At 40.2% G+C, this 14,572-nt stretch overlaps 1 protein-coding gene across 1 annotated transcript in view; it reads right to left on the minus strand.

Moving 5' to 3' along the window:
- Positions 1 to 14,572, minus strand: part of CNGB3 (cyclic nucleotide gated channel subunit beta 3) — a 64,390-nt gene that overhangs the window by 20,160 nt on the left and 29,658 nt on the right. The window contains exons 4-10 of the mRNA XM_042869492.1: positions 13,990 to 14,132; positions 12,280 to 12,465; positions 11,494 to 11,706; positions 9,459 to 9,505; positions 4,036 to 4,122; positions 2,612 to 2,676; positions 140 to 262 (exon numbers count right to left, since the gene is read on the minus strand). Of these exons, the coding sequence (XP_042725426.1) occupies positions 140 to 262; positions 2,612 to 2,676; positions 4,036 to 4,122; positions 9,459 to 9,505; positions 11,494 to 11,706; positions 12,280 to 12,465; positions 13,990 to 14,132 (864 nt within the window). The remainder of the gene's footprint in view (positions 1 to 139; positions 263 to 2,611; positions 2,677 to 4,035; positions 4,123 to 9,458; positions 9,506 to 11,493; positions 11,707 to 12,279; positions 12,466 to 13,989; positions 14,133 to 14,572) is intronic.

Here is a 14,572-nt window from a genome sequence, read left to right on the forward strand (position 1 = left end):
TCAGTAGACATGGTGCTAAAACTTAGCTACCTATGCACTTGTAAAGCAACATATACCCTGCATGCAATGTCATGGGGAAGGGAGGGGACACAGGAAGGAGCAAAATCAGGGAAAATGCTTGCAAGAGAAAAGTACGTACATATTTCCTTGTCCATCGTACACCCATCTAGTACTGCCAAGTCCTTCATAGTCTGAAGCCCAATAATACAAGCATGCATTAATGTGCAAGATAAACAGCAAGTATCCAGTGGTTCGAATGACCCTATAAAAGTCAACAGATTCCAAATTACAGATGACTGAATTCCTATTAAAAAAACTAGTAGTTTTTTTTCCTCCTTTTAATATGGGACCTCTTTTTTTTTTCTTGTGTAAACACAGTATATACTAAGCATCCACTAAGTAGCTCCCCAACTATATTTACTCTGTGAAAAAATTGCAAGCAAAAAATCCTGTCTCTCATGTTTGTCCAAGGTCAAATGATATATTTCCTAGAATGTTTGACACGGGATCATTTTTAAATTATGGTTTCCTCAGAATTTCATAATCCACGTCTTTAACTGGCTATGAAACTATATTAATGAGGCTGGAGGGTACAAATGTCTCTGTTTGCCAAATCCTATTCAAGATAGGCTCCAAATCTGTGAACCGGAGCCCAGAAATATCTGAGGTCAGAAATGAAATGTTTTACAAGAGCTTTACTAGGAAGCCTACAACAGATCTGCTGAATGGTATGATTTAGTAGCTACAGCAGGCATTATATCATTCCTAATCCCAGTTCTTATGCTTATGGATGGTTCTTCAAATAACACCAGTGATGAACTACTTAGCACTGAGTGGCTTTCTATTTAATACAGTAATGATCTCATTGTGTATCCTCTGTTCAGTGCATGGAGATCAAAAGGAAGATCTCCAGGACTTAGCTTTCCAGTCAAACATTCATGTATCCAAGGGATAAACAGAAGGAAAAGTACAGGACTTGCTTAAACACTCAGACTGCTCTGTATTGACACTATCTACTAAAGCTAAAGGCAGTACAGTTTGAGTGTACAGTAACTGAGAGTGTGGTTAAATGAAAATTTAATGAAGTCTGGTTGAATTAGGTCCATAAAGTTAAAAGGAGATCCTATTTTTGTGGTTTCTTCAGTAGAATGCTCTCCTTTGCCTGTTCTTCTTTTGCCATTGCACACCCTCCTTTGCATCCCCATGCCACTGAGCAATCTGCCTATGTGCACTCTTCTTTAGGATGCCAGCAGGTGAGTGCCATTTCTCTGTTTAAATGTTGGTGTGATTCCAGGACAGCTCTGCGTAGGACTGTAAGCTGTTAAGAACAGAAGATAGCTGACATAATCTACCAATATTACAGTACTGACCATGCTGGATCTAGTGCACAGGTTTGAACCTAGGCAGGTGAACTGAGGCCTTAACAAAGATTCTGGAAGCCCTTCATACTATGCATATTGTATTTCTCTGGGCAAGTACCAAATCCAACATCATAGGTAGATAAGATGTATTAAATTTTGCTAGCTCTATTCCTACAAACTCAAACTAGTGAGTTTGTGAAAAGAATTTTTCAACTTCCTTTTTGATTTTCTACATTACACAAAATATCTCATTTGCAATGTATGAATATCAAGTCTACAAGCATAATAATTTCTGGAATAAAATAAGATGTTAGTCTTTATTTTAATAAGATAGTATTCATGCTGCAGAAGCACAAAGGAGCACAACCTGTCCCATGCCTGGGCAACCTGATCTGAATGTGTATGTTTGGTGGCCCTGCTAGGCAGGGGGGTTGGAACTACATGATCCTTGGGGTCCCTTCCAACCCGGGTGATTCTGTGATTCTGTGATTCTGTGATGCCTGAGACAAAGAAATCTGTTGATGAAAGAATCACACAGGATAATCTAGGACTGGTGACACTATTATTAGCTGATAGGATTAGTGAAAGAGTAGACGAGTTGAGTTCTAGCAACACTGACTGCTGAGGCAGCTGTGAAAATTGCCATATCCATGTCCATGAGTTGCCTGAATTGGAACCAAAATTCTGGGAAATGCAGAAGCTGAGAACAATAGACAAGAATTATAATCACTGTTTGAGATCTGTACTGAACTGATTCTCCTTCGAAGATTGTAGTGAAGGATCAAACTTCCAAGTTCATGGGTAGAGCATATTTGAAGAAAAATTTTGACATAGGCTCAAGCTCATGACTATTAATTTCAAATAAACAACTACTGAGGATTTGACACTGCTATTAGAAACCTTACGATGCCATTCTTTAGCTCCTTAGCCAAAGAAACTTCTGTCAGATTTTTCAAACAAGTTAAATTTTGACAGGAGCCTCAGAGTGGTGAACATCTCACCTGAAAATAGCCTCTGTACTCGAGCAGGCCAGTTGAGATGGACAGGATTCCCTATGTGAATGAAGCTTTACATTTATTATTTGAATGATTACAATAAAGATTAAAAGATTTTTTTTTTTTTTAAATCTTAAATGGAACTGTTAAAGATGTACCAAATTCCATCCTGTACTTCACTGGCAACTTATGAAATCAAACAGAAGGTGTTCTGTGCCTGGGTTTGCATATTATAAGGATTTAATAAGCACATACCTGTAGATGTATGCTTTGTCCAGGATAGCTTCCAAACGATCATTGAACTCAAAGAATGTGTTATGCTGAATGGAAAAGAAGTGAAAGTAATCCAATCACTCTCCTCCATCCCATATCTTTTTCTTCAGTAGTACTGACAGTTGCTCACATACATATTCTGAAAATAATGTAATTTGCAGCAGTCTAACTTTATAAATTTATCTAAGAGATGAACTGCAAATCAAAGAGGTAAACTGAATAAAAGAACGTTTTGGGGTGCCCCACTCATTCTAGAGGTCAGATTTCTGCTGATGAATGACTTCTGTATCCTGAAATGGGTATATGAGGACCACTCTGAAAGTAATGCCTCTCATTTTATTATGTTAACCCACAATGTCGGAGACAGATTTTGGTGGTATGGCAGTAGAGACTGAACCTTCTTGTCAATATTTCATTACATTTTATAGCTGTGTGACAAATGGCAGCAGAGGGGCAGTCTGACTTATAGAAGTTTGAAGTTTTGTTGCAAACTGAAGAGCACCATCATTTTGTTTTCATAGTTTCCATCTGTACCTTCAATGTAACGAAAGCCGACTGTCAATGTTTGACTACATATGTCAGGTACAGTTTCATAAATGATTTGTAAGAAAAACAAACTTTCACCTTGTGACACACAACTATCAATAATAGTTTTGGATGTGCATACTCAGTATTTTGATCGTGACTGTGACTGCAGAGGCAGTTTTACCAACAGAAAGTAAAAGACAATGGTTCCAAAGTCACATTTAGCCATTAAAATGGGGAAGGGAATTATGCAAAGCCTATATAGCACAGAGAGCTCAAGAAGGGTTTGTCCCTGCCTGCAAGGAACCTGTTAACCCATGCAGTGGTCTGTTAAGTACAATGAAAGGGAGGGAGAGGGCTGCTGTGTAGCCCCACCTCAGCCTCTCCATTGCACGTTCCACATCTTTGGAGTCTATAACAAAACTCTGTTTATGAATTTTATATATGCTGTGTACAGTTTATGCTGTCCTTAAAATTCACATGCTTGCTTTTCAGAACCTGTCATTACCATCAGGAGAAAATACGTTGGCATTAATTGGTTCTTAAATGAATGTTTCGGATCTTTGAAAACTAAAGATGTAATTTATGATTAATCAAATTCAAATAATGAAAATGAATCAGTGTTAAACACAAGACACCTTTAGAAAGTAGGAAATAATGAAGTCACAAGAAAAATAAGAGTAAGGACTTGGGTTGGCTAGAATATATCTTGACTTGTATTCTTTGTTGCTTATTTTACTGATGCTGCATAGACTCAGATGATTCCTGAAGATATTTTCCAATTTCTAAGCTCCATATTCCTAAATATTATAAACAATATTTCACTGACTTTTAGAAGCATTTATGTGTGGTTAGTCATCTATCACTAATGAAGAACTTACCTTTAGCATCCTGTTTACCCTAAATGCTGGGTTGAATCCAAAGAAAAAGTATAGAATGTCAAATGGCAATACTGATATCAAATCGAGCTGTTGAAGAGCAAAGAGATCAGTTTAAAATCCAAAATAATTGTAATGCACTTACTTGCTGTCAAAAACCTACTTAGATTAAATCATGATTGAGTATAAAATTTCAACAGTCAGCATGCTGTGCCTGTAACAACCAAAGTACTGTTAGGGAAGGTTATCTCTTTGGAAACAGCAACAGTTTTGCTCTGCCCTACTTTTAAGTCTCTCATGTCTGAGATTTTCACCTGTTTCATAGGAATTATTGACAGTCTCAGATGTTTGGCTATTAATACATTCTGTTATTTCAACTATGGTTCTGACAAGACTGAAACGATAGACATGTGACTGGAAAGCAGAGGTGTAGAGAGAAATCCACATGAAATTTCTACTGCTTTTAAAGCCAGGATGCATAAAGCAGTGTGAAAGCATGGTGAATTAGACTCTTTGCTTGCAGCCTGCAAAAGCCATCTGTTGCATACAGAATATTCATCATGAATCACGGAATCACAGAATCATAAGGTTGGAAACGACCTGCAAGATCATCTAGTCCAACCACCCTCCCATTCCTATTAGTGCCACAAGCTACTAAACCATCTCTCGTAGCTCCTCATCCAGGAGCCTCTTGAACACTGCCAGGGATGGCGACTCCACCACCTCCCTGGGCAGGCCATTCCAGTGCCTGACCACCCTCTGAGAGAAAAAGTTTCTCCTAATATCCAACCTAAACCTCCTCTGGTATAACTTCTTGCCATTTCCTTGGGTCCTACTATTTGCCTGGGAGAAGAGGCCAGATCCTTTTGCACCACAGCCTCCCTTCAGGAAGTTGTAGAGTGCAATGAGGTCTCCCCTGAGCCTCCTCTTCTCCAGACTGAACAATCCCAGCTCCTTCAGCCGCTTCTCATAAGACTTGTGCTCCAGACCCCTCACCAGTTTCGTTGCCCTTCTCTGGACACGCTCCAGGGCCTCAATGTCTTTCTTGTAGTGAGGGGCCCAAAACTGAACACAGTACTCGAGGTGCGGCCTGACCAGTGCTGAGTACAGGGGGATGATCACCTCCCTGCTCCTGCTGGCCACACTATTTCTAATGCAGGCCAGGATGCCGTTGGCCCTCTTGGCCACCTGGGCACACTGTCAGCTCATGTTCAGCCGAGCATCAACCAACACCCCCAGGTCCCTTTCCTCTTCACAATCATCCAACCACTCATCCCCAAGCCTGTAATGCTGCCTGGGGTTGTTGTGGCCAAAGTGCAGAACCCGACACTTGGCCTTGTTAAACCTCATCCCATTCATCTCAGCCCAGCGATCCAGCTTACCTAGATCCCTCTGCAGGGCCTCCCTGCCCTCAAGCAGATCGACACAACCTCCCAACTTGGTGTCATCTGCAAACTTACTCAGGGTACACTCAATCCCTTCATCTAAGTCATCAATGAAGATATTAAACAGGATGGGCCCCAGTACCGACCCCTGGGGGACACCACTTGTAACAGGTCTCCAGCTGGACTTCACTCCATTGACCACCACCCATTGAGCACGGCCCTCCAGCCAGTTCCTTATCCAACGGAGGGTAAAACTGTCCAGGCCATGGGCAGCCAGTTTCCGCAGAAGGATACTGTGTGAGACCATGTCAAAGGCTTTGCTGAAGTCTAGGTAGACTACATCAACTGCCTTTCCCTCATCTACCAGTTTGGTCACCCAGTCGTAGAAGGAGATGAGGTTGGTCAAACACGACCTGCCTTTCATGAACCCATGCTGGCTGGGCCTGATCCCGCGGACAAGCTGTGTGATCTCTCCCAGGAGGATTTGTTCCATGACCTTCCCTGGCACTGATGTCAGGCTGACAGGCCTGTAGTTCCCCGGATCCTCCTTACGGCCCTTCTTATAGATGGGAGTCACATCAGCAAGCCTCCAATCCTCTGGAATCTCTCCAGTCAACCAGGAGCGCTGGTAGATAGCCGAGAGCGGCTTAGCGATCACCCCCACCAACTCCCTCAGCACCCTAGGATGAAGCCCATCCGGACCCATGGACTTGTGACTGTCCAGATGGAGGAGGAGCTCTCTAACTGTCTCCACCTCGATCTCTGGGGAGATACGCTGCATGTCAGCCCAGATATCCAGATCAGGGCACAAAGTGCCCTGAAGATAGCTGGTCTGACTATTAAGGGCAGATGTAAAGAAGGCGTTGAGGACCTCAGCCTTCTCCTTGTCATCTGTGGCCACATTCCCTGCCGCATCAATTAAAGGACAGAGATTATCCTTGGGTTTTCTCTTGTCATTGATATATTTGTAAAAGGATTTCTTATTCTGCTTTACTGCAGTGGCCAATCTAAGTTCAAGATGGGCTTTCGCCTTCTGGACTTCCTCCCTGCATACCTTTGCAACTTCCTTGTAATCTCCCCTAGTAGCCTGTCCCTTCTTCCACAGGACATAGACTCTCTTTTTCTTCCTGAGTCTTGACAGTAATTCCCGGCTCATCCACACTGGTCTTCTCCCCCTACAGCTCGCCTTACGGTATTCAGGGACAGCCTGTTTTTGCGCCTTTAAGATTTCCACCTTGAGGAGTGTCCAGGCTTCCTGGACCCCTTTACCCTTGAGGAGCAACTCCCAAGGGACCCGTGCTACAAGCGTCCTGAGCAGGTCAAAGTCCGCCCTCTTGAAGTTCAAGATAGTAGTCTTGGTAGTCACCCTTCTGACATCTCCAAGAATAGAGAACTCTACAATTTCATGGTCGCTCTGCCCTAGACAGTCTTCAACCTTCACATCACCTACCAGACCTTCTTTGTTAGCAAAGAGCAGGTCAAGCAGGGCACCACCCCTGGTAGGCTCTTGTACCAGCTGTGTAAGGAAGCTATCTTCCACACACTCTAGAAACCTCTTGGACTGTTTTCTTTGCGCCATGTTATATTTCCAACATATATCAGGGAAGTTGAAATCCCCCACAAGAACAAGTGCCGGCGATTGCACGACTTCCGCAAGCTGCTTGTAAAATGCTTCGTCCATCTCCTCATCCTGATTTGGTGGTCTATAACAGACTCCAATTACGACGTCTCCCTCACAGGCCTTCCCCCTGATCCTCACCCATAGACACTCCACTTTATCATTTGCAATCTCAAGCTCTTCAACATCAAAACAGTCCTTAATATAAAGGGCCACACCACCGCCCTTCCTTCCTTGTCTATCCCTTCTGAAGAGCTTATAGCCATCTATCTCAACACTCCAGTCATGGGAGCAGTCCCACCATGTTTCAGTAAGAGCAGCTAGATCATAGTTAGCCTGGCGCACAATCATTTCCAGTTCCTCCTGCTTATTGCTCATGCTGCGTGCATTGGTATAGATGCACTTGAGCCGAGTCATTTGCCTCACTCCCAGCTCTACAACTGTTCCCCTAGGCTTTTCTCCTGTTAGGCCTGTACTGTCCCCTTCCCCCGTCATAATTAGTTTAAAGCTCTATCGATGAGCCCCGCTAGCTCCTGAGCTAAGATTCGTTGCCCCCTTTGAGATAGGTGAGCTCCATGGTTGGAGAGCAAGCCAGGGGCCGAGTAAACTACCCCATGATCGAAGAATCCAAAGTTTCTGGCTCGGCACCAGCCTCTGAGCCAGTTATTCATTGTTTGGACCTTCCGTGCAAGCTCTGAATCCCAGACCACCCCTGCTAGTACAGAACAAAAGACTACTTGTGCTCCTGCACCTTGAACTAAGCGCCCTAAACCCTTGAAATCTCTTTTCATTGCCCGTAGGCTTGTCTGAGCAATTTCTTCACTGCCCGCCTGAACTATGAGCAATGGAAAGTAATCAGTGGGCCTCACCAGCTTTGATATTTTCCTACTTATGTCCCTGACCCGGGCCCCAGGGAGGCAGCATACTTCTCGGTGGCTTGGGTCTGGTCTGCATATGGGGCCCTCCATTGCCCTGAGAAGGGAGTCACCCACCACGACCACCCTTCTTTCTTTCCTTACAGAGGCAGTCTGGAGGCATGGGGGTGTCCGCCTCGCCCTAGACTCCCTCCTTGCCTTAGGCTCCCTCCTCGGCAGATCTTCCATCACCTCATGGCTCACCTCACCTTCCATTTCCAGCATGTGAAACCTGTTTCTAAGGGGGATCTGGGGAAGCGGGGTAGGCAGGCAGGGGGGGTTCCCATGACGTCTGGCAGGGACTCTCGTCCAACCCTCATCATCAGCCAGGTCTGTCCTATTCTGATGGGGCTGGGGGTCCACCACTTTTGTGAGGGTGTCTCCCTGGCACCCATTCCTCTGACTTGCCAGCCAGTCACCCCACCAGTCTATCTCCCGCTCACATTCCCTGATGGTTCTAAGTTTCTGTACCTCTTCCTTAAGTTCAGTCACCAGCTGGAGTAACTCATCCACTTGCTCACACCTCACGCAGGTGTAATCCTTGCCATCCTCCCCAGGTAGCAGCAGGCTCGAGCAGTCCCTGCAGCCAGTTACTTGAACAGCCACATTTCTGAGCAGCCCCTCTATCTGGGTTGCCACAGTTTTCTTGGAATAAATTCGTTGCCTGGTAGAAACCATGTTAGCACCCAGTTCTCAATAGGCTGAAACAATGGTTCACACTCACTCTGCTGTGTGCAGATGATGCAATTTATGGATTATTAGAAGGTGTGAACTGCTTATTAGCAGGTGCGAACGTTAAGGGCGGAGGTTTAAAGTGAGCGGCCGACGAGCCGGCACCACCCCCGCCGAGTCAAGATCCCGCTCACAAGCTGCTAGATCCCCACTAGCAGCACGGCACCACTGCTAGCTTCAAACTAGCCCTAAAAAGAGCTTTTTTGGTCAGTCTTTTACTTGAGATCCCTTGCCCAGCGCAGTCTTACCTGCTCTGATGCACATCACCGCAGCAAATGGCCGAAGCCACGTGCTTGGGGTTTTTAAACTGAGCGGCCATCATGGGTTCATAGGATCTCATTACTATTAACATTATTATTATTATTATTGATACTGGCTTTTGTTGTGTTTGGATGTTTTTCCTTTCCATGTCATCCATAGATGTTGTACTTATGGATGTATTTTAGTGGTCAATGTTGGTGATATGTGGATGGTTCAAATAAATGATCTTCAAGGTCATTTCCAATCTTAATAATCTATGATTTTGTGAATTTTATTAATTTTACTTTGTCAAATTATTATTATTTAGAATTGCATTTGTAATTATTATGTTTTAGAAGTAAATAACATTTATAAGGATGAAGCAACACCATATTCAGATAGAACTAACATGCCATCAACTCTACTCTTTCTGCTGACTTTTAAAATCAACTGTGATTTTCAGGGAAAGAAAAGATCCCATGGAATCCTTCTGTCAGAAACAACAGTATTGACACCAGTAATGAAGGATCTGCTTACCCGAAACTTTACAGTGCTGTGATAGAATTTCTTCATTTCCACTTTGTCTGACTATAGTGATGATGGAAAGAGAAAAAAGTGTAGTCAAGAACCACAAGTCAAGAATGATTTTTGCTACTCTACAGTAAGAATATTCTTCTAACAATAAAGTTTTTAATATTCCTATTAATAATGGTCTGAAAGAATGAATGGAGTAATATCAATTAATCCAATGAAGAAATAGTATTTTCATTAGACCAATTTTTCCTTAAGCTAAATTTTATTAGACCTTGGGGTTTATCTGCTTTTTATCCAAATCTGAGCTTTTGTCTAATGAAGTATGCTTTATTTGCATCTTCCCTCTCAAAGTCTTTGTACCAGATGTTGCTTGATCAATACTTTTCAATTCTGGGGCCAAAAGATCTTTTTGACATCAGTAGTTTCTAGAGAAATGCAAAGAATGATTCTAATAGAGCTGTACAAAATTAGCTCACTGAAAGCCAACATTAACATACTAGCACTTTAAGTATTATAATAATCAACGTTGCATTCATTAGTAATGATTAGGCATTTGTTTTTAAATTACTGTCCTTTGGAACTGATCTTGATACCTTAATAAGAAGGGCAAATCACAAGAGCAGAGAAATGTATCTATTATTATACTTACTGAATTTATACCAGGAGCACTTTAAAAATAGCCTTAAAACCTTAAATATTAATATTTCCATTCTGACTTTTTACTATCACCATTTTAGGCATTATATTAAATGCAGGAGATCCAGCAGGAGATGATCTCTTCACTCACTAAAATCTTTGTATTGTACAAACAGCTTCAGTGGTCTTATTTCAGGGAAATGGAAGGTTAGCTTCCTCCATTACAATTTAAACCTTGTTCATAAAACTTGAATTTTGTAGGATTTCAGCAAGATTGCCAGTTACTGAATGGCTAGGCATGGAAAAATACATTGCACTGCATTCAATATCTATCTGCACTTTATTTATGTAGCTCTATCTGATTTTCCTCTGTAAATGTATTAGCAATTTCTTTTATGCACAATATATAGAATTTTACATAAAAGCAGTGAAGTAAATCCAATTCCAAATTGATTTTGAATATATATGATTTTGAATTTTTTGTTTATTGGGCATAATAGTGTCACATGGAAATTCTAAACTCATTTGTTCTGTGCATTTGGTTTTCTTCTATAAAATGTTACAGAATAGAAAGTAGGAAAGATATTTAAGGAAGTCAATGCTCTATATGCCCTATTTATATGTTGAAAGTAAGCCTTTACCATTTTTCAGGCATGTGCTAATGGTTTTATTTTGCATTATTCTGTAAAAAGAAGATATAAAACAGTAGCAAAAGGCAGAGTTGTTTATAAATATATATTAATAATTATAATTAATATTAATATATATATTATTATAATTAATAATATATATATTCCCCCCATAAAGATTTCAAATAAATAATTGTTTAAATATCCTGAGATTGTTTTTGTAAAATCTTACAATCTCACTATCAGTAAGAAAACATTTACATCCTGTCCAGCTCTAGCAGAACATGTGATGTCTTCAGCTGTGATTCCTGAATAATGTGAATGGAAAGTTGAATGTTTCACATAAAACATGCCAAAATGTATATGCACATATGAGCATATAATCATAAAATCACTCATTCCAATAAAGGTGCGCCTATTTACTCCTGGTAAGAAAGCACTTTATGCTTATTTTGCCTGTTGCATCTGTTATTTTCTAGTCATATTTTCTACTATTTTTAAGGACTTTCTTATGCAAAATTCCAATGCTTGTCCAGAATGCAGCCCAAAACATATGCTTTCTTCTTCCAAAACTGAATAATAAAAGATCAGAGAAGAAGAATATAGGTATACTTTGCTGACCAAAAAAGTTGTGTAGTTTTGATTGTGCACATTAGTTGTGTACATTACATGTACATGTACAAAAAGTTGTGTACATTAATAAAAACCTTAGCAGATTTCTATAATGTAATTCAATGCATAGTCACTACCTGTGGAAATCCCACTTGCTATACTTACTATTATATCTCCACCTCTTAAAAATTGCACTCGGGGCTGGAAAACCAGCAGGTCACACAGATAGCAGATATCACAGATGATGTCTATGGCAAACCAGTATATTGTATTACTTGGAGTTTGATATGGAAACACGTAGCGAAGGGGGATAAACCAACAATTCCAATTATAGGCCACTGTCACAAGCATGAGCCAAGCTACGTAACGGCGATCTGAAAGACAGAACATTGCATTTACAGATATGAAATCACAACGTTTTCTTATTCTTTTAGACATAGTTATGTTAATGCAGTATTTGGGAACCTTCCTGCAGAGAGAGCTGCTTATAATTATCCCTTTTTTAATTAGCACAGGCTGATAAAGTGACACAGGTTGAAACTAAGAATTACATTAGAAATTGCAAAAGGGCAAAAAGAAGAGTTTGTGAAAGCATTTAAAATTTAATGCATCTGAAAAAGCTCAGAATGTTTTGTTGGACATGCTATAACTGGCAAGAATTAAGTGGCCCTAATGAATGGGACAGAATTTAGATCATGAGACTGCAGTTATTTTATACACCAACTTTGTGGCAACAGAGAAATTGCTCTGTCTTTCTAAATATTTACTACTCTCATCAGTTTTCATTCTTTTCCCTATTTGGAATTAAATTTCTTGAGGGTACAATATATGTGTGCCTCTGAATTGCAAACTATGATGTAGATCTTACTTTGGCTTGCAAGTACAATGTTAAACTGAATCACTTCAACATGGTTTTACCCCATTTTAAAGCACAGCTTTTAATTTACCTGTGTATGAATCTATGCTGTCTGGTAGCTTTAGATAGGTCTTGTACTTTTTCAGTGGAGGTTTCTTGAATTTACAGCACAGCATATCACAGTAGTGATCCTCTTCTGGCTTTGCTTCTGCTTCCTCTTTCTTTTCTTCTTTCTTTTCTTCTTTTGGTGGGGGTGGAGGCTTCTTCTTTGATGGTGCTAGTGACATAGAATGCCACAAAATGTGAGATTTTAACAGTGGCTTAATTTACAATATCCTATTTTAACAAATACAAGACCTTCATCATATTAAAAAACTCTTCTAAACACACTTGGCAGTGATTAAAGCTACAATTTATTGTAATACTGAGTACATTAGAAAGCAGATTGGAGAATAAAATAACATTTGATATAATCACACACATCTGCTATCGCTAATAGTGATAGTCATACTAGTAATAAAATCATTGCTAATAATACTATCATCACCCAACTTCATGTTGAGTGCAGTATATATGTTACTGCAGTTCCTTGGGCAGTGCCCAGAACAAGTGCCATAAAAGACTGAAGTAATTCATAATTCAGCTTTCATTAATTCACCCGTGCATTTCCTGTTGTATGATTGTTGCATATAATGTGTACAATTAGGATGGAGGTTAGAAAAGACATCACTGCCACAGGCAGAGTTCTCCCCTTGTGTGAGATCTGATATGCACGACACAGCAGGTGAAACAAATGGGAAGCCTATGATTTTGTATATTTCTAAGGTGAGAAAGCCTAGTGTCATTCCTTTGAGCTCCATTCTTCCATTTTATGCTGGATAATTTTGCCCACATATTTGTCCAATTAATTCTGGTTGTTTTACTTCTGAGTAGGCTACGCAATCTTAGAAGCAAATTTAAGAAGTGGATCAATAGCGACTGGAAAGAAATAATTGTGAGCTCTATGAGGGGAACAAAAAAGGTAAATGAGTGAAGAGTAATTTAAAACAAAAAAAAAAAAAAATGGAGTTCTTTTATTCATTGATACAGTTCATTATACTTCTGACACTATTTTTTTCCAAGTTTATTAAAAACTGGATAAACAATAAACATCTCAAAATGGCAGAATATCAAATCACCACATTCGATTCTTTGTGAAAAAGAAATAAAGCAAATTTTCCTCTAAAGAGGAAGAGCATTATATTTGTTTGATGTTTCATATTTTATCTAAAGTCAATATTTAATGAATTTCAGATGAGTTTGCTCTGTTTGAAATGCGTGACTGATTATGAAATCAGTGTATCTGGAAGATTGCTGTCATGGATAGAATATTGTATACTTTCACACAACAGATCTAATCTCAAACTGGCCTGTATCTACTAGTGAGATAGATATGTTTCCTCATAAATTTTAGATTCATCATAATGAATAAAGGTATTTGGGATCTATTTTAAAATATATAAAACTGCTTGACAGAGGCAATTCTAGACATTGTCAAAAATTTTCCCTCAAATTCTGCAGTAATGTGGTTCAAAAGGAACTTGTACCATGGGACCTGGCTTACTGCAAATACTTACAGATAACTTGACTTCACTGGGCACAAACTGACCCATTTCAATGAGTAAATGTGATGTGGTAAGGTAAACTTACTTACTGAAAAATTTTATCACAGCATTTTCTGTTCCAGCAACAGAATTTTCTTTACACTCAACAGATACACAACTGTTTCATGTATTCTAGAGTCACTTACAAGCTGTAGGACTGCCTTCAGGGGAGGACAACACGGGGTCTTTCAGCTTTTCCTTATAGGCTGTGGTCCTTTCCCGCATTTTTCTGACAATCTCCTGAAGCTGGGCATCAGCATATTCATTTGTTTGGAATCCTTGAGACGTTGCGTTCTGTGTGCTGTTTAAAAGAGGAAGAGAAAAGTTTCATGTGGTGGAAAGCTATGGAAGAAATTGTGCTAATTCTACAGTACAAGCAGTAGTCAAACGTTAAGACTGGATCTGTATTGAACACAGTGGTTATTCATATCATTTAATTCACTGTTAGGTGGTCACATAAGTTAACTTATGTTGCTTTCTGTTAGTGTCCATTGACACTGCTGGATACTTGCAGCAGTCTACAAGATAATGCAAGCAGAGAAGATCAGGGTACTCTATGCTCTGTGCAGCCTACTATACAAATGAATTCCCACCATTATTTCTCACTAAATTCTTATTTGGCTTCTTAAGGCGTAGAGCTTATCCTATGTATTGGCTAAGATACAAGGCATGCTCCCATCTGTAAAATAAAATATGATCATTACTATGAGTTACAGACTCTGATGCAGTGGTGCAGGTGGA

This window comes from Lagopus leucura, unplaced genomic scaffold (genome assembly GCF_019238085.1).
Source record: "Lagopus leucura isolate 7727_CA_CO unplaced genomic scaffold, USGS_WTPT01 Super-Scaffold_100002, whole genome shotgun sequence".
In the NCBI taxonomy this organism is placed as follows: domain Eukaryota; kingdom Metazoa; phylum Chordata; class Aves; order Galliformes; family Phasianidae; genus Lagopus; species Lagopus leucura.